Source organism: Podarcis pityusensis (genome assembly GCF_964106645.2).
Source record: "Podarcis pityusensis genome assembly, chromosome: 10".
Taxonomy (NCBI): Eukaryota; Metazoa; Chordata; class Lepidosauria; order Squamata; family Lacertidae; genus Podarcis; species Podarcis pityusensis.
Window position 1 is genome coordinate 74,018,743 of NC_138035.1, and position 26,273 is coordinate 74,045,015.

Here is a 26,273-nt window from a genome sequence, read left to right on the forward strand (position 1 = left end):
CTCTTGATCCATCTTATAAAACATATTTATTGCTTAATGCCAAAGATTTTAAACAGTTAACCATAAAAGTGCTTAAGTTCTCCTATGGAGAAGAATCAGACACTGCAGAATTCAGTGCCTCACTGCTGTAAACAGAATTCTTTAATTTCATTCATTGCTGCTACACGGATCCTTCAAGTGGGGCAACAGCTACTCTTATTAGACATGAGCTACTTCCCTCCAATGTTGTGCTGTGCAGTGGTCTCACAAAGTCCCCTGCTGGGCCTGGTAAAATGGCTGTGTTGGAGAAAGTGTGACTGTCACCAGAGACTCACGTACTGTGACATCAGCGGCATGGTAAGATATGGGGGTAGATAAACATTTCTGAATCTGTTATGCAAACCCACAAAGGTGCATTGGTTCTGTTCTCTGTTTGTGGTTTTAACATTTGAAGCATCTTTTTTTACGTCGCTTGTGGTAGGCCTTTGGCTTTGTCCATAGTGTTAAGGGTTATTTTGGCATAGCATAGCAAGGTGTGAATTTATTTTACTTTATTTAATGGGTTTCAGATTTTTGTCTCCCAAAAAAGACTCCATAGAGCTATCAACCTCCCTCCATTGCTAAAAGTTCTTAAGAGTCATCATGCTTATATTGCTTTCCTCTGCCTTCTGTGGAATGCATTGCTTTCCAGAAGCACAGGGAAACATAGGTCTGTTGTAAACAATTTTTACAATGGTTTTAAACTTGCAGTTGAGATTCTGCTTTTGAAAGGTTAATGTAGAAAACTAATTATGCAATCCTGGTAACCAAATGTGTGATGAGACATTTATCTGTGTAATTAACAATGAAGAACTTTATAGTTTCATAAAATTGAATGCTACACTGTGTGCAGTCTTCAGTGTGAATTTATTTTGAAGAGGTGCAGAAAGCAGAGATGTTTATGGCTGATATAAAGTGGGACTGAAATATGCTGTAGTGCAGGTGTCTGTGTGTTTTACTACATTTTTGTTTTGATGAATTAGATTTTGGTAGACCAATAACTTCATTTTGCCAGAATAAAATGAGTGAAGTGGGCTTGCAGTAGGGAAGGGCTATATAGTGTAAATGATCGTGAAATTCTATACATGTTTATTTGGAAGTAAATCCTATAAAGTACAATGAGGTTTAAAAAGGTAAAAAGGTAAAGGACCCCTGACAGTTAAGTCCAGTCGTGAATGACTCTGGGGTTGTGGCGCTCATCTCACTTTACAGGCCGAGGGAGCCAGCGTTGTCCGCAGACAGTTTTTCAGGTCATGTGGCCAGTATGACTAAGCCACTTCTGGCGCAACAGAACACTGAAACCAGAGCAGCGCACGGAAACGCCATTTACCTTCCCGCTGGAGCGGTACCTATTTATCTACTTGCACTTTGTTTTGGCGTGCTTTCGAACTGCTAGGTTGGCAGGAGCTGGGACCAAGCAAAGGGAGCTCACCCCGTCATGGGGATTCGAACCGCCGACCTTCTGATCGGCAAGCCCAAGAGGCTCAGTGGTTTAGACCACAGCACCACCCGCGTCCCTCATACAGTGAGGTTTACTCCCAAGTAAATGAGTATAGGATGTGTACCCTCAAAGCACATTGTCCTCAAAACAATATTTTTAACCATAGTCAATCAGAAAAAAATTAGCAGTCCATATTATTAAATTTACTTTCATCTTCTCTTTTAATAGCTACAATTGCTTATGTAAGTGTTGGGTCAAACACACTAGCGATATTTTCTGAAATCTTGGGGCCAAATTCCAAATTACAGTGGTACCTCAGGTTACATACGCTTCAGGTTACAGACTCCGCTAACCCAGAAATAGTGCTTCAGGTTAAGAACTTTGCTTCAGGATGAGAACAGAAATCGTGCTCCGGCGGCGTGGCTGCAGCAGGAGGCCGCATTAGCTAAAGTGGTGCTTCAGGTTAAGAACAGTTTCAGGTTAAGAACGGACCTCCGGAACGAATTAAGTACTTAACCCGAGGTACCACTGTATGTAGTAGGCATATCACGCGGACCCCAATGTAAAAAAGTTCACTGTCCTTAATTATTGGTTCAGGTAGGTAGCCGTGTTGGTCTGATGCAGTCGAAATAAATAAATCAAAATCAAAAAATTGTCCCGTAGCACCTTAGAGACCAACTAAGTTTGTTGTGGGTATAAGCTTTCATATTCTTCACTCTAAGGTGCTATGGGACACTCTAAGGTGCTATGGGACAATTTTTTAAATTTTTATTTATTTATTTTGACTTAATTATTGGTAAATTGCTGTGTCAATGATACTATGAAAAAGATGAATATTGTGTTTTTTATTGCTAAATTTCCTACTTGTGGAAGGAAGCCTGTATTGAGGCTTATGTGCATGTTGAACATCTTCAGGCCTTGAAATGCTATGAACTGGCCTGCAAATATTATTCAAGGAGATCAGCAATGTTCTGATATCCTTGGTGGAAGAGAAGACAACACTGGTATCCAATTGTACAGTACACTTCTCCAAAATAGGGAAAGATCAACAAAATTAATCAGGGTCAGAGTAACCATGTTCAATTCCTCTAATGAGAAATAAATAGAGCAATGATTCTAACTACACAGAACACTCATAGGAAGGAACATAGGAGTCAGCCCATTGGTCCATTAGACTGAGTCAAGTCATTGGTCCATTTAGCTCAGTATTGCCTACACTGACTGGCAGTGGCTTTCCAGGTCTTTAGGCAGAAGTCTTCCCCAGCCGACTCTGGAGATGCTGGAGATTAAACCTGGGGCCTGGTGCATGTGAAACCGTTGTTCTGGCACTGAATTGTATTGTAGTTCTGTTCTGCTTAAGGTGACATTTTGGAAATAAGGCTCTTCTTGCTGGATAATAGATACAAGGAAGCATTTACCTGTCAGAGTAAATAGTGCATGGGAGGGTTCCCTGACAAAGGCGTTACCAGATGTGTTGGGAACGATACTAGGCACTACTTCACAGTGTTAAAACATGTTCTGTACATTAGTTTGTACCTTAGTTTGGTCTATTTCACCAGCTCTCCTATGGAGCTCTGTAAGAAAGATTTTACCAGCATAGGCCACTGAGCTTAAGCTGTTTATTTAATTTATTTTTATTTATTTACTCAATTTGCATACCGCCCTATACCCGAAGGTGGCTTAAGCTGTTGGTGCTTCTGATTCCTTGTAGGGATAGGAGCCCATTTAGATTGGTTTGCCTTTGGAAACTGATGGAGCAAGGTGGTTTCCTTATAGTTCCACCACTATACTTTCCAGCCAAAAGGGCTGGCAGTTTTGCTGTGCTCTCTTTGATCTGTGGAATGCTGAAGTGGCTCTGTTAACAGACACAATTGCTACTATACATAATATTGTAGTGATCTGACCCTTGGCATTCTGGGGAGCTTGTGGTGATGAAACAGTTGCAAAGACAACTTGAATGCAAGAGGAAGAAGATGCAGAATGAATCTGACTAGACCCATTTGAAGGCTGATGGAGAATAGAAGTCTTCTCTGACACAGTGTCTGCTCAGTGTCATCCAGTTGAGCCTTTTCCCAGATAACTGAGTAGGCTCACACATTTGGATAACTGGGAGATGAATTGGAACTCCTGGTACAGCCCACTGTTAATTATTTGCCAAGCATTTCCCAGGTAAAAATCATTGTCTTCTGCTTTGACTTGTACTTCTGGTTGACAACAGTACAAATACCAGAAGTTCTTCTAGCACCATTTTGCTGCAATTGCTTAGCTCATTTTTAATTATTGCAGCCTGAGGGTGACCTAGTGCTTGGAAAGGTTTGACCTACCTTTAGTGTGCTTGACCCTTGGCCATCTAGCTGAAGGGGAGCTTAATGCCACCTTGTGAGAGGGGATGGCCCATGCTGCCTTGAAGGAAGTTGTTGGACAACTCTTCTTAGGACCTTTCAGATTATTGGACATTGGTAATCTTGGCCAAAGCATCTAAAAGAGTGCAGAGGCACCACATTTCAGGACATTCCTAGATAACAATGTTTTTAGGACTGAGACTTCCTTGGTTGTACTGGTTGATGACATTTGCCAGAAAGATAGAGGGATTGTGACCCTTTTTATTATCTTTGAGCTCTCAACAGCTTTCAGTACCATGGACTGTGTTATCCTTCTGGATAGCCTGGCATGGATGGGAGTTGGAGATACTGTGCTCTGGTTGCCACTCCTCTCTCATGGGTTAGTTGCAGAGGGCAAAGGTGGGGGGATTTTTGCCCAACATTTTCACATCCATTTTATTTACAGTTCTACAGAGTTCATTTTTATCTCCCATGCTATTTAACATCTACATGCAAGCATTGGAAATGGTCATACAGAGTTTGCTGATGACTCCCAACCATATTTCTTCTTTTCATTTACAACAGGCGAAGTTGTGAATGTTCTAATCTAAACAGTGCTAGAGGCAACTAAAACTGAAGCCAAATTCAGTTAAGATGGGCAGTGTAATTGACCATTGAGATGATATTCAACCTCTATAGACAGACATATATAGGTTTGCATAAGGGCTGTGCACAACACACATGAGTTCAGTGGTGATGCTGATTATGATAATATAACTATTCTGCCCTTCCTAAGCAGATAAGGACATGAAAATAGCAAGCTGGATCCAGCCAATGGGCCATCTAGTCCAGCATCCTCTTCTCACAGTGGCCAACCACATGCTTGTGGGAAACCAGTGAGCAGATAAGAGCACAAGAACACTCTCCCTTCCTGTGATTTCCAACAACTGGTGTTCGGAAGCATTGCTGTGTCTCCAGCTTTGGAGGTAGAGCATAGCCATTGTGGCTAGTAGTTACTGACAGCCCTCTGCTCCATGAATTTGTCTAATCAAAATGGGTTGTATACATACCTTCATCCAGATGAGCAGAAATCTCAACAAACAGCGCCTCCACATCTAATCTGCATTAAACTTCAGCTTGTTTGCCCTCATTAATACCAGATCAGCCTCCAGATGCAGGTTTTAAAATATATAACCTTTCCAATAAAATGTTTAGGGCAGCTCACAACAAACATTAAAATACAATAAACAACAAATCAATAACAGCCACAAATAGAGGGCAGAGCCATCAAGTATGTGGCTCAAAGCCACAGTTTCATTTGCCAGGAGCAGACCTCCTCCAGCCCCATGCCGGTGTAGCGTAGTCACTAAGAAACTGAGCCACCATCTAGGAAGTCCCTGGTGTTCTTGCCTCAGCTATGAACGCCCTAGGTGGCCTTAGGCAAGCCATTGTCTCTCATCCTCAGGCACATTGGTAATATAGGTATAACACTACTGACCTACCTTACAGGGTTGTTGCAGAAGACAGTGTGTGTGAAGTGCTTTGAATAGTTGAAAGAGCTATACAGATTCTGAGTATTATTGTTGTCACCCACACAGAATCTTCCAGGGAAAGCCCCATAGAGTCCAATCTAGCTAAGAGCTCCATCCATGTTCAGTACTCTCCACAAAAAGAGTATTGTAACGGGGGCAGATTAACAAAGGGAGTACAATATATTAAAGGGTCCAGATATGACTCAGATGGGCTGCTCATTTCTGCTTCAACAGTGTTTATGCTGCTTATGATGGTGGATTTCTGCAGATCACAGTAGACTCTTTTCTCCCTAGATCTTCCCCAGCACTTCTATCAGGTTCTGGAGGCTGACCAGCCACTCTGAAAAGCTGTGAAAGCAGAAGCTTAGACTTTTGGCATTTTGTTTGTTTAGTCCAAGTATGGACACTGACAAACTGGAACGTGTCCAGAGGAGGGCAACCAAAATGGTCAAAGGCCTGGAAACGATGCCTTATGAGGAATGGCTAAGGGAGCTGGGCATGTTTAGCCTGGAGAAGAGGAGGTTAAGGGGTGATATGATAGCCATGTTCAAATATATAAAAGGATGTCACATAGAGGAGGGAGAAAGGTTGTTTTCTGCTGCTCCAGAGAAGCGGACACGGAGCAATGGTTCCAAACTACAAGAAAGAAGATTCCACCTAAACATTAGGAAGAACTTCCTGACAGTAAGAGCTGTTTGACAGTGGAATTTGCTGCCAAGGAGTGTGGTGGAGTCTCCTTCTTTGGAGGTCTTTAAGCAGAGGCTTGACAACCATATGTCAGGAGTGCTCTGGTGGTGTTTCCTGCTTGGCAGGGGGTTGGACTCGATGGCCCTTGTGGTCTCTTCCAACTCTATGATTCTATGATTCTATGTGGCGAAAAATGCATGTGTCCTGCAAGGAAGTGACTTCAGTGTAGAAAATTCATCTTATGTGAATGCTGTCTGTTTTCAATATCCATTTCCACTCATGCTTAAAATGCTTGATAGGTTTGCTACAGACTTTTCCTACTGCTAATGAAATGTATTTGCATGCCTCAGTGGGCAAAATGGCAACATTCTGCTCCAAACATGCACACATTCAGTGTGAAATAAGCACAGTCATAAATAAAATTAATACTCAGATGATGCCGAGTACATAATTGTTTTTAAATGTGCAGAGTTGTCATTAGAAACAGTGGCATTTTTCATATATATTTTTCCTTTTCACATTCTGAATTGCTATGCATCAGAGACTGGCTATACGTTAGTCTGTGGGTATTAAATAGGCAGGTATTAAATAAAATGTAACATTTTCTTTTATTATTAATTTTGTTGTTATTCCATCTTCTCCATCATTATAAAATTCCTTTGAACTAACAACTCGCTGCTATGGATTGATCCTATGAGGGGCTAAGTTCTCAAGCTTGATACTAGTAATGATAATAGACTACTTTTTATGAACTATGACATTTTAAGCAGGTTTTATTAAACTGTTTTATTATCACTTACTGTACATCCCAACAGCTGTGGCATTGAAGCAATACAGTGGTACCTCGGGTTACATACACTTCAGGTTACAGACTCCGCTAACCCAGAAATAGTACCTCGGGTTAAGAACTTTGCTTCAGGATGAGAACAGAAATCGTGCTCTGGCAGCGCAGCGGCAGCAGGAGGCCCCATTAGCTAAAGTGGTCCTTCAGGTTAAGAACAGTTTCAGGTTAAGAACAGACTTCCAGAACGAATTAAGTTCTTAACCCGAGGTACCACTGTACTTGATAATTTGAACTAACTTAAATTAAGAACAGACCTCCAGAACAAATTAAGTTCTTAACCCAAGGTACCACTGTATTTGATAATTTGAACTAACTTAAATGGTTCTGTGCATATATTTTTTAACTCTTATGCAGACTCAAACATATACTCTCTACGTTGTAGGTGATCATGTATTTAGTATCACATCTGCATAGTATGCATGGCAACAAAATAGTTGTCTGCATACATATGTGTGTGTGCAATGCCAATCGGCATGCATTTCAGAAAGTAGACATCCTCAAAGTCCTCTGAAACATAGTAATATGTATCATGTATCATTACCATTTTTGCTAATTTACTGTGATAACTGTGTCTCTGTTTTCTCTAGGAGATGAAAGCCGGGAAATTAAAAAACAAATTACAGGGATGAGAAGATTACTGAATGACAGCACTGGAAGAATATATCAGCGAGTTGGCAAAGAAGGAGAAAAACTGAAGGAAGAACCCCAGGACTTAGATTTGGCCTGGGCTCAGCGTCTGAATCCCCCTGCAGAAACCCAGGCAAACCTCCATCCAACTCAGAGTGGTACTTGGAATGAATTATCCCCCCAGATAAGCCACTATTCAGGGCAATATGGAACTCGGTCCAAAACCTTCCAAAACCAAGCACGAACCGTAGGTGCAAATGGTAGGATCCACATTTATACATTTAAATCACTTCTTCTTCGTTTTGTTCTCTTTAAAAAATGAGTGCTGAGTTACTTGGATAAAATAATTTGGCCATTATGTTAGAAACATAAGAATCTTCCTTATACTGGCTCATCTCGGTATTGTCTATCCTGACTGACAGTAACTCTCTGGGGTTCCAGGCAGTGTTCTGTCCCAGCCCTGGCTAGAGGCTCCAGGGATTGAATCTGGGACCTTCTGCATAAAAAGCAGATACAAATTCAGAGAAAGTTGTACGATTGCCAGCTGTAAAAAGTTAAGGTTTTTATGTTTGGACCCAAAGCTGATCTTAAACCTCTTTTAAATGGTTTTTTAGGTACACTGAAAATGCATTTTATATTAAGGCTACAAACACTATATCGTAAGGATAGATTATTCCATAGGTAGGGAATCTATGACCTTCCAGATGCTGGTGAATTCCAACTCCTATCAGCCCCAGACAGCCTGGCCTGGAATGATCAAGTCCAGGTTCCCCACCCCTTCTTTAGTTCATGAATGGCCAATCTATGGCACAAGTAAAGGCATTTGTGGCACATAATTGGGGGCCTGCCTCCTCCATGCCACACTTCTGCCTGTGTGGTTCAGTGGACTACAGGGGGAAATATGATAGGCACAAGAAGGTGCTTTCATGTGCATAGAATGGCATGCTCTCATTGCTGGACTTGGCGTATGGCTTGCTGGTTACCACCACTGTTTTAGTTGATTAATTGGAAGGTGTGTTTTGCTTCTGGCACTTAGTAATAATATTTCCATTTCATAACTAGATATAGCCTTCTTTTACTTGGTCAAAATTAATTTATATCATAGAAAGAAGTTGGCTTGGCTTTGAGGTCTGTATTGATTATTGCAATTATAGATGGGAAATGTGAATGTGCACCCACAAAATCCACCTTACAAAATTATATATGTATATAGACAAAGACATTGATGTATTCATCACTTGTAATTGATGCAAACATTCATCACTTGCATCTATTATATCAGTGTGTGTATTAATTTTCAGTTGTACAGAAGAGGAAACAATACTGTCCCTTTTATGTTCAGTTTCATTTCTGTTAGTGCATTGGCTCAGATTGAACACAGGAAGGATAGTACTACAGCATAGTACAACTATTTTTTTTCTTAACTGTATTATGTTTGTTTGCTTAGAAATGTGGAAAATGCAGTACAGGTATAGCCCCCACTTACACAGGGGTTACATCCTGGGGCCTCACGTGCATAAGTAAAGTGGGGATACCCTTTAAACACCCTCTTTGCCAATCTATACCAAAACTGCTGAATCCAAAAATACCCACAACTAGAATTGAACCTCTGGGACCAGCAGGAGGCTGGAGGACACGTGGGAAAGAGGCTGCTGCTGCTGCTGCTGCTGCACTACCCCACATATCAGCTGTTAGGCGGGGAAGCTGAGCAGCATAAACAAAGCCCTGCTGTGCCTCCAGTCTCTTTGGGGCTTCCTCCGCCCTCACTGACATCCTCTTTGGGCTCCAGGTAAGGTCTCCTCGCGGGTGGGTTCTCTCTCCCACCATTTCTGTGCTTGAATTGAATTGTTTAATTGTTTCCCAGCACCGCTTGTGTACGCGGTTTCATGCAAGCAGAACACATGTAAGTGGGGGGCGCCTGTATTGTGTTTCCAGTCATATGGCTGCTTTCTTAATGTGGTGGAGCAAGAGAAGAGTTCCATGTGCTGAAAGTGTTTAGGTTTCCAGTTGTTTCTTGTCTTTGTGTGGGATCTGATGCATTCCTTCAGGATAGCTGGTGCTCTCATACTGGGACTTGAGTCCAAAAAAGTGGCTAGCACCAGCAAGGCTATCTTCTCCCGCTGTGGCAGTGACTTGCCATTTAATGAGCCTTTTCCTCTGAAGACAGAGAACTGCTCCTCTCCAGCCCTGAGTACACACACTGTACCCAGGAACAGGGGCAGAGAGCAACCCAGTTATTGTGCAGCATTCCTCCTTTCCTGGAAAGAGAGAGAGAGAGAGAGAGAGAGAGAGAGAGACATGCTATGGTCTTTGAATTGAGACCTGAGGGGCAGAGTCTGTACAAAGGATCAAATGTGTTTGTGGCATGCTTTAACTGACTGGGCAAGTCCTGTTATTGGGCAGAAGTGTCTTCACAGGATAGAGAAGATAGAGGAATAGAAGGGAGATAATAAATTTATTATTATTATTATTATTATTATTATTATTATTATTATTTATACCCCACCCTCCCCGGCCAAAACCGGGCTCAGCATGGCTAACATCAAATGTATAGCACGTTAATGTGGAAAGAAGCAATTAGCAACAATGCCAATGAACTGTAATAGAGTATTTAGCATTTATAGAGCTTTGAATTGTTCAAAGTCTTTCACATTACAACAGCCTTTGCCAACCATGTGCCCTCTAGATGTTTTTAACTGCAACTCCCATCATCCCCAGCCAGCACACAGACCTGGCTGGGGATGATGGGAGTTGTAGTGCAAAGCAGCTGGAGGCACCAGGGTGGCAAAGGCTGCTTTACAATAAGACCGCAAGGTCCGTGAGGCAAGGTTTGAAGTCAGCAGGCCCTTGTGTCTCCCTGAGTCTGCTTGGTTATTGAAATAAAAAAATTCCTTCCTGTAGCACCTTAAAGACCAACTAAGTTAGTTCTTGGTATAAGCTTTCGTGTGCATGCACACTTCTTCAGATACACTGGTTATTGGTTATTGAATTCATTCCTGAATTGGCCCTTTGCATAGACAGAGTCCCTTAAGGCAAATCATACCACTTCCCTTCAGGAGCCAATATGTGTTCTAGTGAGTACTACAGGTTAGTGTGCTGTGAAACCTTCCTTGGAGGATTTTAAGCAGAGGTTGGATGGCCATCTAGGAGGGATGCTTTAGCTGAGATTCCTGCATTACAGGGGCTTGGACTAGATGACCCTTGGAGTCCCTTCCAACTCTACAATTCTATGATTCTGTGCCAATCTTGAATGAGGTATTGCCTGCACAACTCATTCCATGGTAATAACTGCAATCCGAGATCTCTGGGGTTATTTATGTATTTACTTTATTCTAACAATTTGTATACCACTTAATCACAGTCGTCTCTAAGTGGTGTGAAATAAGACCAAACGTGAGTTAAAACTAGATGGCTTTTGCATATGTTTCATCTTCATACAGATTTTTATTTTACTAAGGCTTTTGATTGTGCCTGTTCTGCCCAGTGGTTGTAATCTTGAGAATGGTGCATCCAACTGGGTCCTGTTGTTGATATCAGAACACATAGAACCACCTATGTAAGCCATTCCATGCAAGGCAGATGGCATCTTCTTTATAAAAAATAAGCTTATTACTGACAACTTGACTTAATAGTACCAAAAATCTCCTGCCTCATGGTGCCCAACAATAGGACGGGTCCTTGTTCCAGTAATTTCTAGGCCAGTGTTTCCCATTGGCCAATGGCAGGTGGACTGTGGCGCCAGCTGCATCCCTGGGGTGGATCGGACTGAGCCAGCCGGCTTCACTCGGTCCGCCTCATGGGTTTTTAATGCCAGGGCCTAGTCCACTTCCTCGTTCAGTTTTTAAAAACTGTTCGTACGTGTTTCATTTGTTGTGGAATGAATAAGGTGTCTTATTTACAGCAACATATTTCTTTACTATGTTGTAGGACATAGGTAGTAATATAGATACATAAAAGAATTCATATTTCTGTTTGTTCACTTAAAAGAAGGTAGATTTCCAGAAGGGCACTGAGTAATTTTGTTTCTTAAAAGGGAGCAGCAGGCCAAAGAAGTTTGAGGAGCCCTGTTCTAGGCTGTGGGCAATCTGTTTCATGGAGACGGCTTTTGTTAGTTGAGCCAGAGAAACTGGCAGCTGCTTTTGGCTTCTTTTGTTTTTAAAGGTGCTACTAGGCTTGCTATGATATTTTCCATATGAATATTGGGAATACAGTTGTGGTACTCACATATTGACTTTTCTGTCTGAAAGGCATCTGCGAAGAGAGAAAAACATAGCTTTGATCTTTCTTTTTTATTGCTCCTGCTGTTGGGCTGCTGTGCAGGCCAAAATAATTCCCCTTGGCTTCCTTCCCTAATATAGAGGGAGGAGCAAAGCAAGAGGTGGTTCTTAAGATTCGTCACTACAAGTAGTCTTCTTAAAAAGTGAGAAATGAATTTTTAAAAAATTGTTAAATTTAATAAACAGACAAAAGTGCTTTTATTCTTTAGGTGATGCTTTGAACATTGAATAAGAACATTCTGTAAAGTGTTCTGTTCTACTCTTGTTGATTTGAAGAAAAATGATGGAAATGCTTTTTGGTTTTTTTAAAAAAATCTCCATAAATATGCATGAAGTTAGCAGAGCCCTGCTTTTGATTTGAAATATTGGTGGTCTCTTTTTTCCATTTACTGTACACAGGGTAGATTTACATGGGTAATTTCTATCAATGCTAATGGGAATTATAATGTAAATCCCCCATGCCTCAGTAGGAAAACAGACCTTTTGGTTTTCAAATGGGGCTTCAGTACCTGCAGACCTCATTAGTAATGCATTATATTTGTAGCAGAAAAGATGAGCATGAATTTATTCCAAGGTTTGCTTTGTCAAAATTTTATCATGATATTCACCAGAATATTAAAAACTTGGAAGAGGAAAGGGACAAATTCATAAAATAATAATTTATTTGCTAAGCTTAGTTCTCTAAGACAGACTCAGTTCTCACAGACAGACTCCGTTTTAAAATATTCTTTTTAATAGCTGAAAAAGAATAGCTGAAAAAGACAGGTTGTTTTTTCTTATAGCGTTCTGTTTCATAGCCCTAATAATATTTGTTTTATATTGTTTGATTAAACCTTGCTGTACAGACAGTTAGGAAATATAAAGACTGCTGCAGAATGAACTGGGAACTAGTAACGTGCAAAGCCAATGGAATTATAGTTCTTGAACAGGAGGCTATATACTAAAACAGGCTCATACAAGTTCAGTGACCTGTTGAGGATTTGTGGTTATCCTGGTGTTTTCTCTCTGACAACTTGCATGTTCAAACAAGGCCTTTTTTTTCAGTCTTGTGGAACTCCTTGCTAGATAGATGCATGCTTAGCTGCATACTTTTCTTTCCATTGCCTTGTGAAAGGTAGCTTTGGCTCTGAAGATCCTTCCTAAGGTATCTGGGACTAGTTTTGTTTTATTTATTTATCTATTTGATTTATATACCACCCTTTATCCAAAGATCTCAGGACACTGTACAACATTGAAAACGTAATTTATGCAGCATAATAATAACAGTCCCTCAATTTAACGGGCCATAAATTATTTAATGGCCAAATGTTTGGGTAAAGCTGAATGTTTTCACCTGCCGCCTAAAGACATATAATGATGGTGCTCAGCGAGCCTCTCTGGGGAGAGCGTTCCACAGACGGGGAACCACCACAGAAAAGGCCCGTTCTCATGTTGTCACCTTCCAAACCTCTCAGGGAGAGGGGGCATAGGAAAGAGCCGGATGACAAATGCTTCTTTACTGCTAAAATATACATTTAGGCTGTTTATGGTTTTTCCATTCTTTTATTGTGCAACCCTTTGTGTTAATGAAAAAGGGCTTTGTTTATTAAAATATTCCTGTGCCACCGTTCATATGTAATAACAAGGGGTGTGCTTTCAGCATCGATCTGCTGATCAGCGCTGAGAGCAAGCCCCTTGGAAGGCCCATGGCAGGTGTTTGGAGCCACACTGTGCCTGCAAGCAGACTTCAGAGGGGCTTTTGCTCATTGCTGTCAGCTGTTCAACGCTGAGAGCTTTAACGTGTCCACTGCAGTTGGAAGTTCCCAATGTGCAGCTCTCTAGGGTAGCCAATCCCAGACACATCTTTACTTGCCCCACTCTTGATGTCACATAATGCTGTTAGGTGTGGGGCAGGTGGTGTGGTTTGGGGGGAAACGGCCTCACAGACCTAAGTAGGGCCCCTGCCTGGCATGATTAGGTCCCTGCCACTGACCTATTCTATTGACCCCATCATGGAAACGCTTTCTCCGTAGTCATTTTACCTGGACCTCATGTAGCAACTGACATTAGTTGTGCTGGAAACATCTGAAAAGACCCTTGTTTTTAAATACAGAAATTGATACCTGAGCCCAGGGTGGCAAGGTCTCCATTTCTCAGCAGCCAGGAGCCATGGGAATGCACATACTTTCTGTTTTAAAGGTTCCAGGTTCAATCCCTGGCATCTCCAGTTTGGGCTGAAACCCTGGAAAGCCTCCGTCAGTCCGTGTAGACAGTACTGAACTAGGGAGGCCAATGGCCTGACTCCGTACAAGGCTGCCTTCTGTGTTCCTGTGCAGGAAGCTTTCAGACTTTAGTTGGGAAGCAGGTTATAAATCAAATATAAATTTAGCAGTATGAAGTGCAGTAGTACAGAGATAGTTGACAACCTTCAACAGCAATACTTTAAAAGAAACTGGGATGTAGGAGTTCACCGTCACAATGAAAGGGAAAGTTGTGGATATTTTCTGCCTTCATAGAACTTCTCTGTTCATGGAAATTGATGATGGAGGACTCTGTTCTTTTAATTTTTAATACTGTGAAGCAACAAGCGGCGTTCAATCCATTTTAGACTTGTTAGTTCTTTATTAAATAACTTATTACACAGCCATCTCATTCTTTCTAGGGGTATTGTCATATGGAGGAAGGGCCTTTCTGGGTTGCTCCGTGCATGATAGAGCAACTGTTTCTGTAATGAGGTTCAGTGCTCTTGTTATCCACCGTGAACTAGTTTGACAATAAGGAGGCCTGCTGTGAGCTTACATTGTGTTTGCTGTTTTGTGCAGACTTCACTATACCATGGAACGTTATTTGTGTGGGGAGGGGAATGGCAGAGCACACCCCTGCCGCCGCCGCCGCCACCTCACAGTGGAGATTTTAATTTTAGGTTTCCATTTCCTAACAGCATGTATCAGACAGCATTAAAACCCTGTGAAGACATTCTTGCCCTGCATCACTGTTTTAATTTCCCTTTTTTCTTCAGGAGAAATTCCGGTGGCTAATACTTCCTCTGGCTCAAATTGTTGTACTTGTAATTGCCAACCAGCATTGCAAGCCATTCTTCAGGAGCTTAAAACCATGAGAAAGATAATGCAGATCCAAGCAGGTATGATAGTCTGTCTTTTCAACTATTAGGTATAATTTTCAGTCTGCAGACAGGCTGCCTTGTAAGTGCCTTTTCATGAAAGCATAGGTCTTAAAGAAAGACTGCTGCCCAGATGGCATGGATCAGGGGTTGCCAACCCAGTGCCTACAGGTACTCTGAACTTTCCTTTTTGAAAAAAGTGAGTCTCTAGCCCTCCTAGAAAGAAACTTATGGGGCAAAATGGGCAGGCAACATCCAAGCGATTTCCATGAAATAAGAGTGTTGTGGCCAAGTTGTACATTTTTCCTGGTACAGTACTGAGGAATGTTCCTGTTGTTATTAGACAGCAACAGCAACAGGGTGTTGAGTGTGCGTATGATCTCAGTGTCAGCAAAACATAGCTGACTTCCCCTGGTCAGCATGATTTTTGCGTTATGCCATGTTCCCCATAGCAGCTTCCCCAGCTGACGGCTCCACAGAGAGTGCTCCGCCCACAGCTGTTGGTTCAAGCAGCTGGTTCTGATAAGAGGGTGGGAACTGGTCAGGAGTCTGGGCTGTGGTAACTGTCATCTTTGATACACATTTGGAAGTGTACTCACAGGTTTTTCTTTCTTCAGTTGCTGCTCAGAACAGACAACCGCCCCCAGTTCCTCTGGTTTGCACACAGAAATCAACACTTTCAAGAAAGAGAAATAAAAAGAAAAAAATACCTCCAAAGACTATTGAACCTCTTACTGTGAATAAAAAGCCCAGCACTGCAGAGAATGAAAAAAAGCTATCAGCAAACTCTGAAAGTTCTAGTGTGGAAGCTGCTGAATCGTCCTCAAAGTTGGAGTCACAGGTTTCAGGATTTGGCATTGTCCTCAAATCTTCATCTTCAGATGTAAGTTGACCAGGTGCTGGCAGAACAGACCCTGTTAAGAGTGCAAACCTCATGTCACAGGTGTTGTCGGTAGTGTAGTAAGTCTTAGGATTAGGCCGTAATGTCGGTTTCCCGTGGGATCTTTTCTACATCTGCAGGTTGCAACATAAGGGCTGACCATCCACATAATTTATATTTTCAGGAAAGATCTGTATGCACACACTATATCCTAACAAATCCATATGCTTGTCCTGTTCCTGTTTCATGTTTTGTACTAGTATGCCCCTGAGGGAATCATTCCAAAAACATTTCTATTGAGCCTAGCATTGAATAGGCCTTGTTCATTTGTTCACAAGCATATTGGGAAGCATTTAGCCATGGGACAATTGAAGGAATTATTTTTTGGTTTTGCAGCTGCACTGTACATGAGTCTGAGGGAATCTAAGAGTTGGTGCTAAAGTACTAAGATAATGATATCCCCTCCTCCTCAAGAAAGTGAAGAAATCAGGGATGCAGGGAAGGGGCATGCACGAGTTACAAAAGGCTTCTCAGTTATCCGCAGATCTTAAAAACTGACTTCTCATTCCTCTTTAATCAGATTAGCACAGTTGGCATTAGGAAAAAGTGCACAAGTTAAGTAGCTGCTGTTGTTATTTATGCCGTGTCACCAGTGTACGTGCATAAGGTCAGTGGGCTGAAGGGAGAGATGAGATGGGGGGGGGAGGATGGCGAGCAAATGCAGAGTGTTTACTTGGATTCAGTTTGGGGGGACAAGTAAGCAAGAGGCTTGCTACAGAAGATGAGTTTTGTTAGCATTATTGCAGTTGCCAAGGTAAAACCAGGGATGATGTTATAGAATCAAAGCCTCCCATGGGTTGGCTAATTTGCTGTATCTCACAAGGGTCTTTGTGACAAAGATGACAAGGGTGAGGACTTTGTATGAAATGTATTCATTCTCAGTCTGTAGCACTAGAATAGCTTGTTCTGCCCTACCCCTGCCATAGGTAATGCTAGAACAAGTGGAAAGCTAAAGCGATGTCACTTTTTTCTGTCCGTGTTAATGGTTATAATCTGTTAGGAAGAACTGTCCTGTGGAAGCAACGTCACAAGGCTGTGCAGAACCCTTTTAACAATAAAGAGAAGTGAGAGATTTCCTATTTGCTGACCAGAAGTGCATTCACTTGTGAGTTGAACTTGTGCAAATCACTAGTTGCGCCACTGGTGGTTAATCCTAACCATAAGACTGATCTGCCCAATTTTATACTCTCTCATGGCACAAAGAAAGCTTACATGTGAAGGTAGACTTGAAGTATCGGGGCTGAAATTGTAAATGTCAAAATCTAGAGCCAGGATTTCAAAAGGGCACACTTGGCATTTTCTCCTTTTGAATTAGATGTTTGTAGAATGAATATCAGGAGAGCAAGAGGGTGGCTGGTTGGCTTTGTTTGAGCTTCAAAAGTTCACTGAAAAGTTCACTGATGAGTAAGCTGATCATTAATTTCTTCAACGTACCTTTTTAATTTTGAGAAGACAGTTTCCAATTTCCTAAGTACAGCAAGCTCAGAGAACATAATTAAATTTCGTATCAATGATCATAAATGAAAGAAATTCTGTAGATAATATTGTACCTTTCTAGAAGTGCAAACTAATAATAAAAAAGAGCAGTCATGATAATTCAGTTACACAGATGTGAGCTACACCGGTAATTAGATTAGTGTGTCATCCGACAGACTCTGTGTAATGATACATAGCAACTGGTTAAATGCTTTTCTGTGGTTCTTGTATGTAATTATAATTACAGCCAGAAATGACTGTGCAGGGAAAGGATTGGAAACTTCTCTTTCAGTTTTGTAAGTGATTTTATTATTTTGACCTGTTTTCAGATTGCCCGTCAGTTTTCCATATTTTGAACATACAGGTTCAAGGTTTGGTTTTTTGTTTGGGGTTTCTAGAGTGGCTACATTTTTAAGCAGTGTCTCATTGCTCAATGAGTGAATTCAGGCAGAGTAGTAATTAATGCTGGATTTATTTATTTATTTTTACAGAATGATTCATCAAGCCTTGGGCTAATTATTTTAAAATGTTCATGTTTTACATCTTTAACCACAATATAATTAAAAAACAACAACAAAACTTGGAAGTTGCTCTGAAGGGCATTGGGTGAATCTTCTATCTCTGGGGGGAGAGAATGCCATTTAGAAAGAGACTGGTGAGATTTGAGTTCATATTCTCACCTAGTCACGACCCTCATTCTGTAGTCTTTGGCAATTCACTATTTTGCATTGTCCCTTAACGAAAGGTGGGGGGAAATGAGGTTTTTATTTATCTGCATCTATGTGGACAGGCACATTAAGGGCCTGGGATTCACAGTTGTTGTGGAAGAACAATGATCAGTTTGTGAAAGGTACATATAATTTCTAGAGGGTGTTTGTACTTTGTGATTTTGTTCAAGCCTGGCAAATTGTTCCACTGGGATGAAGTCCTTTGTAGGAGTCTCTATGATTCTAACTAGCCTTTTTCTTTTTAAAAAATGTCTCTAGCTCTCATGTTCATAGAAGAAAAGTTTGGCATTTGTGCTATCACATATTCAAAGGACTGAAAACTAAAACCGTGAATGAAGCTTGCATTCCTTTGGGCGCTAGCTTGGGAACTGACCTTGGTGAACTCTGGAGGATTTCTGAGTATGGGATTATGTTTCAGTTCTTTATACACTTATATGAATCCCCTCTGTCAGTGGGATTTACATAAGAGTAAACATGCATAGGATCAGGTTGGAAGCCTGAGTTTACATCTCTCATTAATTTTCAGCTGGGGTGAATGGAATGGCTGGACCACTCCACACGGCAACATTTTGTTGCAGGCTCCACTTGTCCAATTTATATTAAATACATGTTAACTACATTATGTGAATTAGCCACAATTACAACTCTTGATATGTCTATAGGGTAACCTTCAAAGCTGAATTAAGTAATCTTTCCATTTCAAATCTTTCAATTTTAATGAAAGGGGAAGCCTATGTATGCAAAATATTAAGTAATTATCATATAGAAATTGCTTTTTAGACAATTGAATGCCTTTGTATACAGTGCCTTAGTGATCCCAAGCCTTAGAATAGCCTTGAAAGACAGATCAATATTATTATCCCCATATCTCAGTTGGCTGGGGATGTGACATAGTGATTTTCTTTAAGGCCACCCATTGAAACTGTTTGCTGATTATTACAAACGGCAGCTTCATGGTCAAGCTAGTGCAAGGACCCAATCCCTCAACCTTTAGATTACGGTACCTCTTTTCTCTGTGCACCAGAACAATCTTTGCAAAATATGTAGTTGAGGGTCGCCCTCAACACTTCTGGGGCACACTTTCAGTAGCCTCCTTCAAATGAATCAATAAAGTAAGGTCATTTCTGAACTACCAGTTTGGGAGATGCATATGCCCCTGGTAGTGATCTGTGAGATAAAGTTTGCCAACACTTTCCTACAATGCCTTATTGCCATACGGAAATGTTATACTTGATTAACATTATTGACTGCACCTAAGTAAATGGTGTACTCTGAGAAAACTTCTACTGTTAAGAAATAAATTCATTAAATAAAAATTGTGAATTCCAAGCATGCCCCTGCAGAAGTGGGTGTCTGGCCTGTTACCCAGAAAGAACATTTCCAGCATCTCCTTAACCGCAACTCCCCTGTAGCTGCTGAGGTCGTCTCACAAGTCCCTCAAAACAAATTAGAGATGAGCTTGCAGTATCTCCAAATCTGGGAGAGTTGTGTACAGCTATAAACCAAATGAAAAACAACAAAGCCAGTGGACCTGATGGGATACCTGACGAAGTCTTCAAAGTGGGTGGAACTGAACTTACACAACAACTTCACAAGCTCATCGAAAAAATATGGGAGAGAGTGGAGATCCCAGCAGACTTTAGGGATGCCAAAATTATCAATATTTTATTTAAAAAGGTGATAGAACAGATTGCGGAAACTATTGAGGCATCTGTTTATTAGCTGTGGCTGGCAAAATTCTTGCAAGGATCTTCGCAAACTGCCTCCTAACTATATCCGAGGATACCCTTCCTGAATCCCAAAATGGTTTTCGATCTTCTAGGGGTGAAGTGGATATGATTTTCACTTCAAGAAAAACGCAGAGAGCAAAACCATACCACCTGTGGACTGTCCTTCTGAAAATCGGCTGCCGAATAAATTTGTGAACATTCTTTGGCTCCTCCATGATAATATGACAGCAACAATCACGGATCACAGTGGCTCTCAGAGTGAACCATTCATAGTGGGATCAAGTGTTAAACAGGGTTATGTTATTGCCCCAACTATTATTACTTTCATTGCCATGATCCTATGCATTGTTGAAGGGAAACTCCCCACCAGGGTAGAAATATATTGAACAGATGGAAAGCTCTCCTATTTGAGTAGGGTGGAAGCAAAGAGTAAGGTTACCATAACTTCCATCGTAGAGCTTCAATATGCTGATGACAATGTAGTGTGTGCACACTCAGGATGACCTCCAAACCATCCTAAATATATTGACAGAAGCTGCTCCAACACAAGCACAAAACAACCTCTCCACAGTGCCACAAATCCAACTTAATGGTGTAAATCATTTTTCTAGGCAGTTATATTTCCACAACAGCTGACATTGATGTATCGCCTGAGCTCGCTCTGTGAGTGCAGCTTCCTGATCGAAGTGTTGAGTGTTTTAGGACCAGGACATTCACAGGGAAACCAAAACGCTTGTTTACAAAACTACTACCAACTTTACTATATGCTTGTGAAACATGGACCACTTATAAACACCATCTCCAACCCCTTGAAAGATTCCCTCTCTGGAAAATTTTACATATCACTTGGGAAGATAGCCAAACTAATGTCAGTGTACTGGAAGAAGCAAAGATCACCAGTGTCAAAACAACAATCCTTCAATATCAACTTCATTGGACTGTATGTTGTTCGGATGCCTGATTATCATCTTCCAAAGCAACTACTCTATTCCCAACTTAAAAATGGAAAGTGAAATGCTGGTGGACAACAAAAGAGGCTTAAAGACGCTCTTAAGGCAATTTTTTAAAAATGCACTATAAGCATGGATAATTGGGGAACACTGGCCTGCAAGCACTCCAGTTGGAGAATAGCCTTTACCAAAGGTGCCACGGACTTTGAAGAAGCACGAACTTGGGGCAAAAGGGAGAAACGAGCTAAGAGGAAGGCACGTTTGGCAAAATCCTCACCATGATCAACTCCCACCCAGAAACCTATGTCCCCTCTGTGGAAGGATGTGTGGATCCAGAATTGGCCTCCAGTCATTTACGGACACACTGTTAGGACTACATTACTGGAAGACAATCTTACTTGGCACGAGTGATCGCCAAAGAAGAAGCACTGGTCTATCCTCCCTTCCATCACACTTATGTGCAAGAAGGCAATCGTACCATGGTTCTTCTTTGGGTGTAGTTGAATTATGTACCGTATTTATCGCCTTATAGGGCACACCGGCCCATAGGGCGCACTTATTTTTTGGGGGGGGGGGAATAAATAGGAAAAAAATTATCCCCCCCCCCCCCGAGCCCCAAAGAGCAAAGAAGCCATGACAGCGAGCGGGATGGATCCCGCTCGCTGTCCTGGCTTTGTTTTTAGCCTCGGGGCTGTCGGTCTGGGAGCGAAGGCGAGGTTGCGCTCAACCTCGCCATCACTCTCGGAGCTTGTGGGGCTGGGGGCGGGGGAAGCCCGAGCTTCCCCCGTCCCCAGCCCCCGGAACGGGTCCAGGAGTGATGGCGAGTTTGCGCACCCTTGCCTTCGCTCCCAGAGCTTGCTTGCGGGGCTGGGGGCGGGGGAAGCCCGAGCTTCCCCCGTCCCCAGCCCCCAGAACAGGCTGCTGCCCGCAAGCGTTGCGAGCCCGGCAGGAACGCAGGGCTTGCGGATAGCGTCCTGTAGCCTGGAGAGCAAGAGGGGTCGGTGCGCACCCACGCCTCTCGGTCTCCAGGCTTCAGCGAAAGCCTGCATTCGCCCCATTGGATGCACACACATTTCCCCTTCATTTTTGGAGGGGAAAAAGTGTGTCCTATAGGGCGAAGAATGCGGTAGATTGGATTCAGCTCCTTATGTAGAAAAGCAGTAGACCTACCCACCTTCAGAGAATATTTCCTATTGTACCTATGGCAGGAATTGCTTATCTGGGCTTCCCTTCTTCCCATCAGGAGGCCTACACTTAAAGCGGCAGAAACATAAGGGTAGATCTAGTCCAAGAATGGGCAAGTTGATTTGGGAGCAGACAACACATTATGCTAATGCATTTTGGAAAGAATGTGTCAGTGCTGGGCACTTTATTTTTATGTTTTGTTTTCAAGAAAAAGCAGCTATGCAGGGCCCCAGATAGACTGGGAACATGGTGCTCAGGGCAGGGGTTTAATAGTTTACTTCTCACAACATTTTCTTGCAGGACAATGCTTCCCAGCTACCATGTGCCCTTCAAAACTGTTTTTATGCAGTAAGTAGCACCTTTAGGGAAAATAGAAGCAGTCAGAGAGATTTTCAGGAAGAAAGGGGATGGTAAGGGTTAAACCCAGATTGTGTTAAATGTAGATTGTGACCTGTCTGGCAGCTTTTAATGAAAAAACAAAAGTGGTCAGTGCTAAGCTGCTTCTAAAGATTAGACACTTGTTCTGTTTAAGAGAATTCTCATTTCTTCCATGTAAGAATCACAGATCAGAAATTCCAGCCTGAGGGCATTCCTTATTATTATAAAACTGAAGGTGCAGGCAGGAACCCGGCCCCCTGAGTTCAGCTCCAGCACCTCTCAGGTGGGCCTTTTTGACAGAACACGGGAGAGGTCCATGGTGACCTCTGGCAGGCACCTCTTTTTGTAGACTAATAGCACTGGGTGTAGGCGCATATGACCACATAGAATCATAGAGTTGGAAGAGACCACAAGGGCCATCGAGTCCAACCCCCTGCCAAGCAGGAAACACCATCAGAGCACTCCTGACATATGGTTGTCAAGCCTCTGCTTAAAGACCTCCAAAGAAGGAGACTCCACCACACTCCTTGGCAGCAAATTCCACTGTCAAACAGCTCTTACTTTCGGGAAGTTCTTCCTAATGTTTAGGTGGAATCTTCTTTCTTGTAGTTTGGATCCATTGCTCCATGTCCGCTTCTCTGGAGCAGCAGAAAACAACCTTTCTCCCTCCTCTATGTGACATCCTTTTATATATTTGAACATGGCTATCATATCACCCCTTAACCTCCTCTTCTCCAGGCTAAACATGCCCAGCTCCCTTAGCCGTTCCTCATAAGGCATCGTTTCCAGGCCTTTGACCATTTTGGTTGCCCTCCTCTGGACACGTTCCAGTTTGTCAGTGTCCTTCTTGAACTGTGGTGCCCAGAACTGGACACAGTACTCCAGGTGAGGTCCGACCAGAGCAGAATACAGTGGCACTATTACTTCCCTTGATCTAGATGCTATATTCCTATTGATGAGGCCCAGAATTGCATTGGCTTTTTTAGCTGCCGCGTCACACTGTTGGCTCATGTCAAGTTTGTGGTCAACCAAGACTCCTAGATCCTTTTCACATGTACTGCTCTCAAGCCAGGTGTCCCCCATCTTGTATTTGTGCCTCTCATTTTTTTTGCCCAAGTGCAATACTTTACATTTCTCCCTGTTAAAATTCATCTTGTTTGTTTTGGCCCAGTTCTCTAATCTGTCAAGGTTGTTTTGAAGTGTGATCCTGTCCTCTGGGGTGTTAGCCACCCCTCCCAGTTTGGTGTCATCTGCAAATTTGATCAGGATGCCCTTGAGTCCATCATCCAAGTCGTTGATAAAGATGTTGAATAAGACAGAACCCTGTGGCACCCCACTAGTCACTCTTCTCCAGGATGAAGAGGAACCATTGATGAGCACCCTTTGGGTTCGGTCAGTCAGCCAGTTGCAAATCCACTGAGTGGTAGCATAGTCAAGACTGCATTTTACCAGCTTCTTTACAAGAATATCATGGGGCACCTTGTCAAATGCCTTGCTGAAATCAAGGTAGGCTACATTCCCTGCGTTCCCTTCATCTACCAGGCTTGTAATTCTGTCAAAAAACGAGATCAGGTTAGTCTGACATGACTTATTTTTCAGAAATCCATGCTGACTATTGGTGATCACAGCATTCCTTTCTAGGTGCTCACAGACTGTTTGCTTAATGATCTGCTCCAGAATCTTCCCTGGTATTGATGTCAGACTGACTGGGCGGTAATTATTTGGGTCCTCTCTTTTCCCCTTTTTGAAAGTAGGGACAACATTTGCCCTCCTCCAGTCTGCCAGGACTTCGCCTGTTCTCCAGGAATTCTCAAAGATGACTGCCAGTGGTTCTGAGATCACATCTGCCAGTTCTTTTAATACAGTGGTGCCCCGCAAGACGAATGCCTCGCAAGACGGAAAACCCGCTAGACGAAAGGGTTTTCCGTTTTGGAGGTGCTTCGCAAAACGAATTTCCTATGTGCTTGCTTCGCAAGACGAAAATGTCTTGTGAGTTCCTGCGGGGGTTTTTTCCTCCCCCCCCCCTTTTTCCCAAGCCGCTAAACCGCTTATCAGCTGATCGGCTAAGCCGCTTAACAGCTGATCGCTAAGCCGCTTATCAGCTGATCGTTAAGCCGCTTATCAGCTGATCGTTAAGCCGCTTAACAGCTGATCGCTAAGCCGCTTATCAGCTGATCCGCTAAGCCCGCTAAGCCGCTAATACTGTAGCGCTAATCCGCTAAACCGCTAATGGGCTTGCTTCGCAAGAGGAAAAAACCCGCAAGACGAAGAGACTCGCGGAACGGATTCTTTTCGTCTTGCGAGGCACCACTGTACTCTTGGATAATAATAATAATAATAATAAATTTTATTTATATCCCGCCCTCCCCAGCCGAAGCCGGGCTCAGGGCGGCTAACAACACTAAAATAGTGCAACATTATAAAAACATCAAAGAATTAATTAAAATCAAAATTGATGGCAACCATAAACTAAAGCAGTTCATCTGGCCCTGGAGACTTGAATACATCTAAACTAGCCAAGTATTCTTGTACTATCTCCTTAGTTATTCTGGGCTGTGTTTCCTCTGCTGAATCATTTGCTCCAAATTCTTCAGGTCGGGCATTGTTTTCTTTATCGGAGAAGACTGAGGCAAAGAAGGCATTGAGGAGTTCAGCTCTTTCTGTGTCCCCTGTTTGCATTTCACCATCTTCTCCTCTGAGTGACCCCACTGTTTCTTTGTTCTTCCTTTTTGCGACGAACATACCCATAAAAGCCGTTTTTGTTGCTTTTAACCTCTCTAGCAAGCCTGAGTTCATTCTGTGCCTTAGCTTTTCTGACTTTGTGTCTACACGTGCTGGCTATTTGTTTGAATTCCTCTTTGGTGGTTTCCCCTCTTTTCCATTTTTTGTACACATCCTTTTTTAATCTTAGTTAAAAGTTCTTTAGATAGCCACCCTGGCTTCTTTAGGCACCTTCCATGTTTCCGTCTCATTGGTATTGCCTGACGTTGTGCTTTTACTATCTCCCTCTTAACAAACTCCCAGCCATCATGAACTCCCTTTCCTTTTAGTATTGCTGTCCATGGGATCTCACCCAGCACTTCCCTAAGTTTTATGAAATCGGCTTTCTTAAAGTCAAGAAATTGAGTCCTAGTATGCTTGGCTGCTCCTTTCCGCTGTATAGTAAACTTCAGAAGAGCATGATCACTCGTGCCTAATGATCCTTCCACTTCTACCCCACTAGCCAGGTCATCAACATTGGTTAGGACCAGATCTAAAATGGCTGTTCCTCTTGTTGCTTCTCCCACTTTCTGGACAATGAAGTTGTCTGCAAGGCCAGTGAGGAATCTGTTTGACCTTATGCTCTTGGCTGAGTTTGACATCCAACAAATATCCGGGTAATTGAAGTCCCCCATTACTACTATCTCCCTTCTTTTTGCATGCTTGGCCATCTGTTCCAGGAAGGCATCATCTATATCCTCCGTTTGCTCTCCACATGGTGGCCAATGCTTTCCTTTTAAATTAAAGGAATGTGGGCATTGCCTGCTGAAATGCCTATATTATTGGGAACCTGAACAGCCCTCCGTGGCATGAACATTCCAAAAGACATCACTTCCTGTTATACCTAAATCTAGAGCTGATCAAACCCTGGGCTGAGTCTGTATAGCCAGCTTGTTTGGGACTTGTCTGTTAATGGCACTATATATATATATTTCTGTTTTTAAAAAACTGTGGTTAGACAAAATATGTTATTGTGTAGGTTTACATTTTATAAATATTTTATAAATACACTCTGCCTTCTCTGGTTCTCATCATATTTGTGAATTTAACCATACAAACAATATCCCATAACTAGGTTGTTTGGCTGTCTTGGTGTACATTTTACCCCAATACTGGTTTTGGATTCTTTCAATGGAGGTTTATACAACATGATTACATGTTAGATTTATTCTAATTAATTACTGGAACAACCTGTGCAGAAGTAATCCCCAGGGAGGAGGCAAGTGGGCGGTGGCCCTGGGTGTATTTGGGCATGTGTGTAAAAATTTCCCAGGAAATT

The 26,273-nt window shown here is 42.3% G+C and overlaps 1 protein-coding gene across 3 annotated transcripts in view; it reads left to right on the top strand.

Moving 5' to 3' along the window:
• Window positions 1-26,273, top strand: part of BEND7 (BEN domain containing 7) — a 54,392-nt gene that overhangs the window by 7,594 nt on the left and 20,525 nt on the right. For all 3 annotated transcript variants that reach the window (XM_081023770.1, XM_081023771.1, XM_081023772.1), the window contains 3 exons: window positions 7,431-7,730; window positions 14,746-14,868; window positions 15,465-15,730. In XM_081023770.1, coding sequence (XP_080879896.1) covers window positions 7,431-7,730; window positions 14,746-14,868; window positions 15,465-15,730 — 689 coding nt within the window. The remainder of the gene's footprint in view (window positions 1-7,430; window positions 7,731-14,745; window positions 14,869-15,464; window positions 15,731-26,273) is intronic.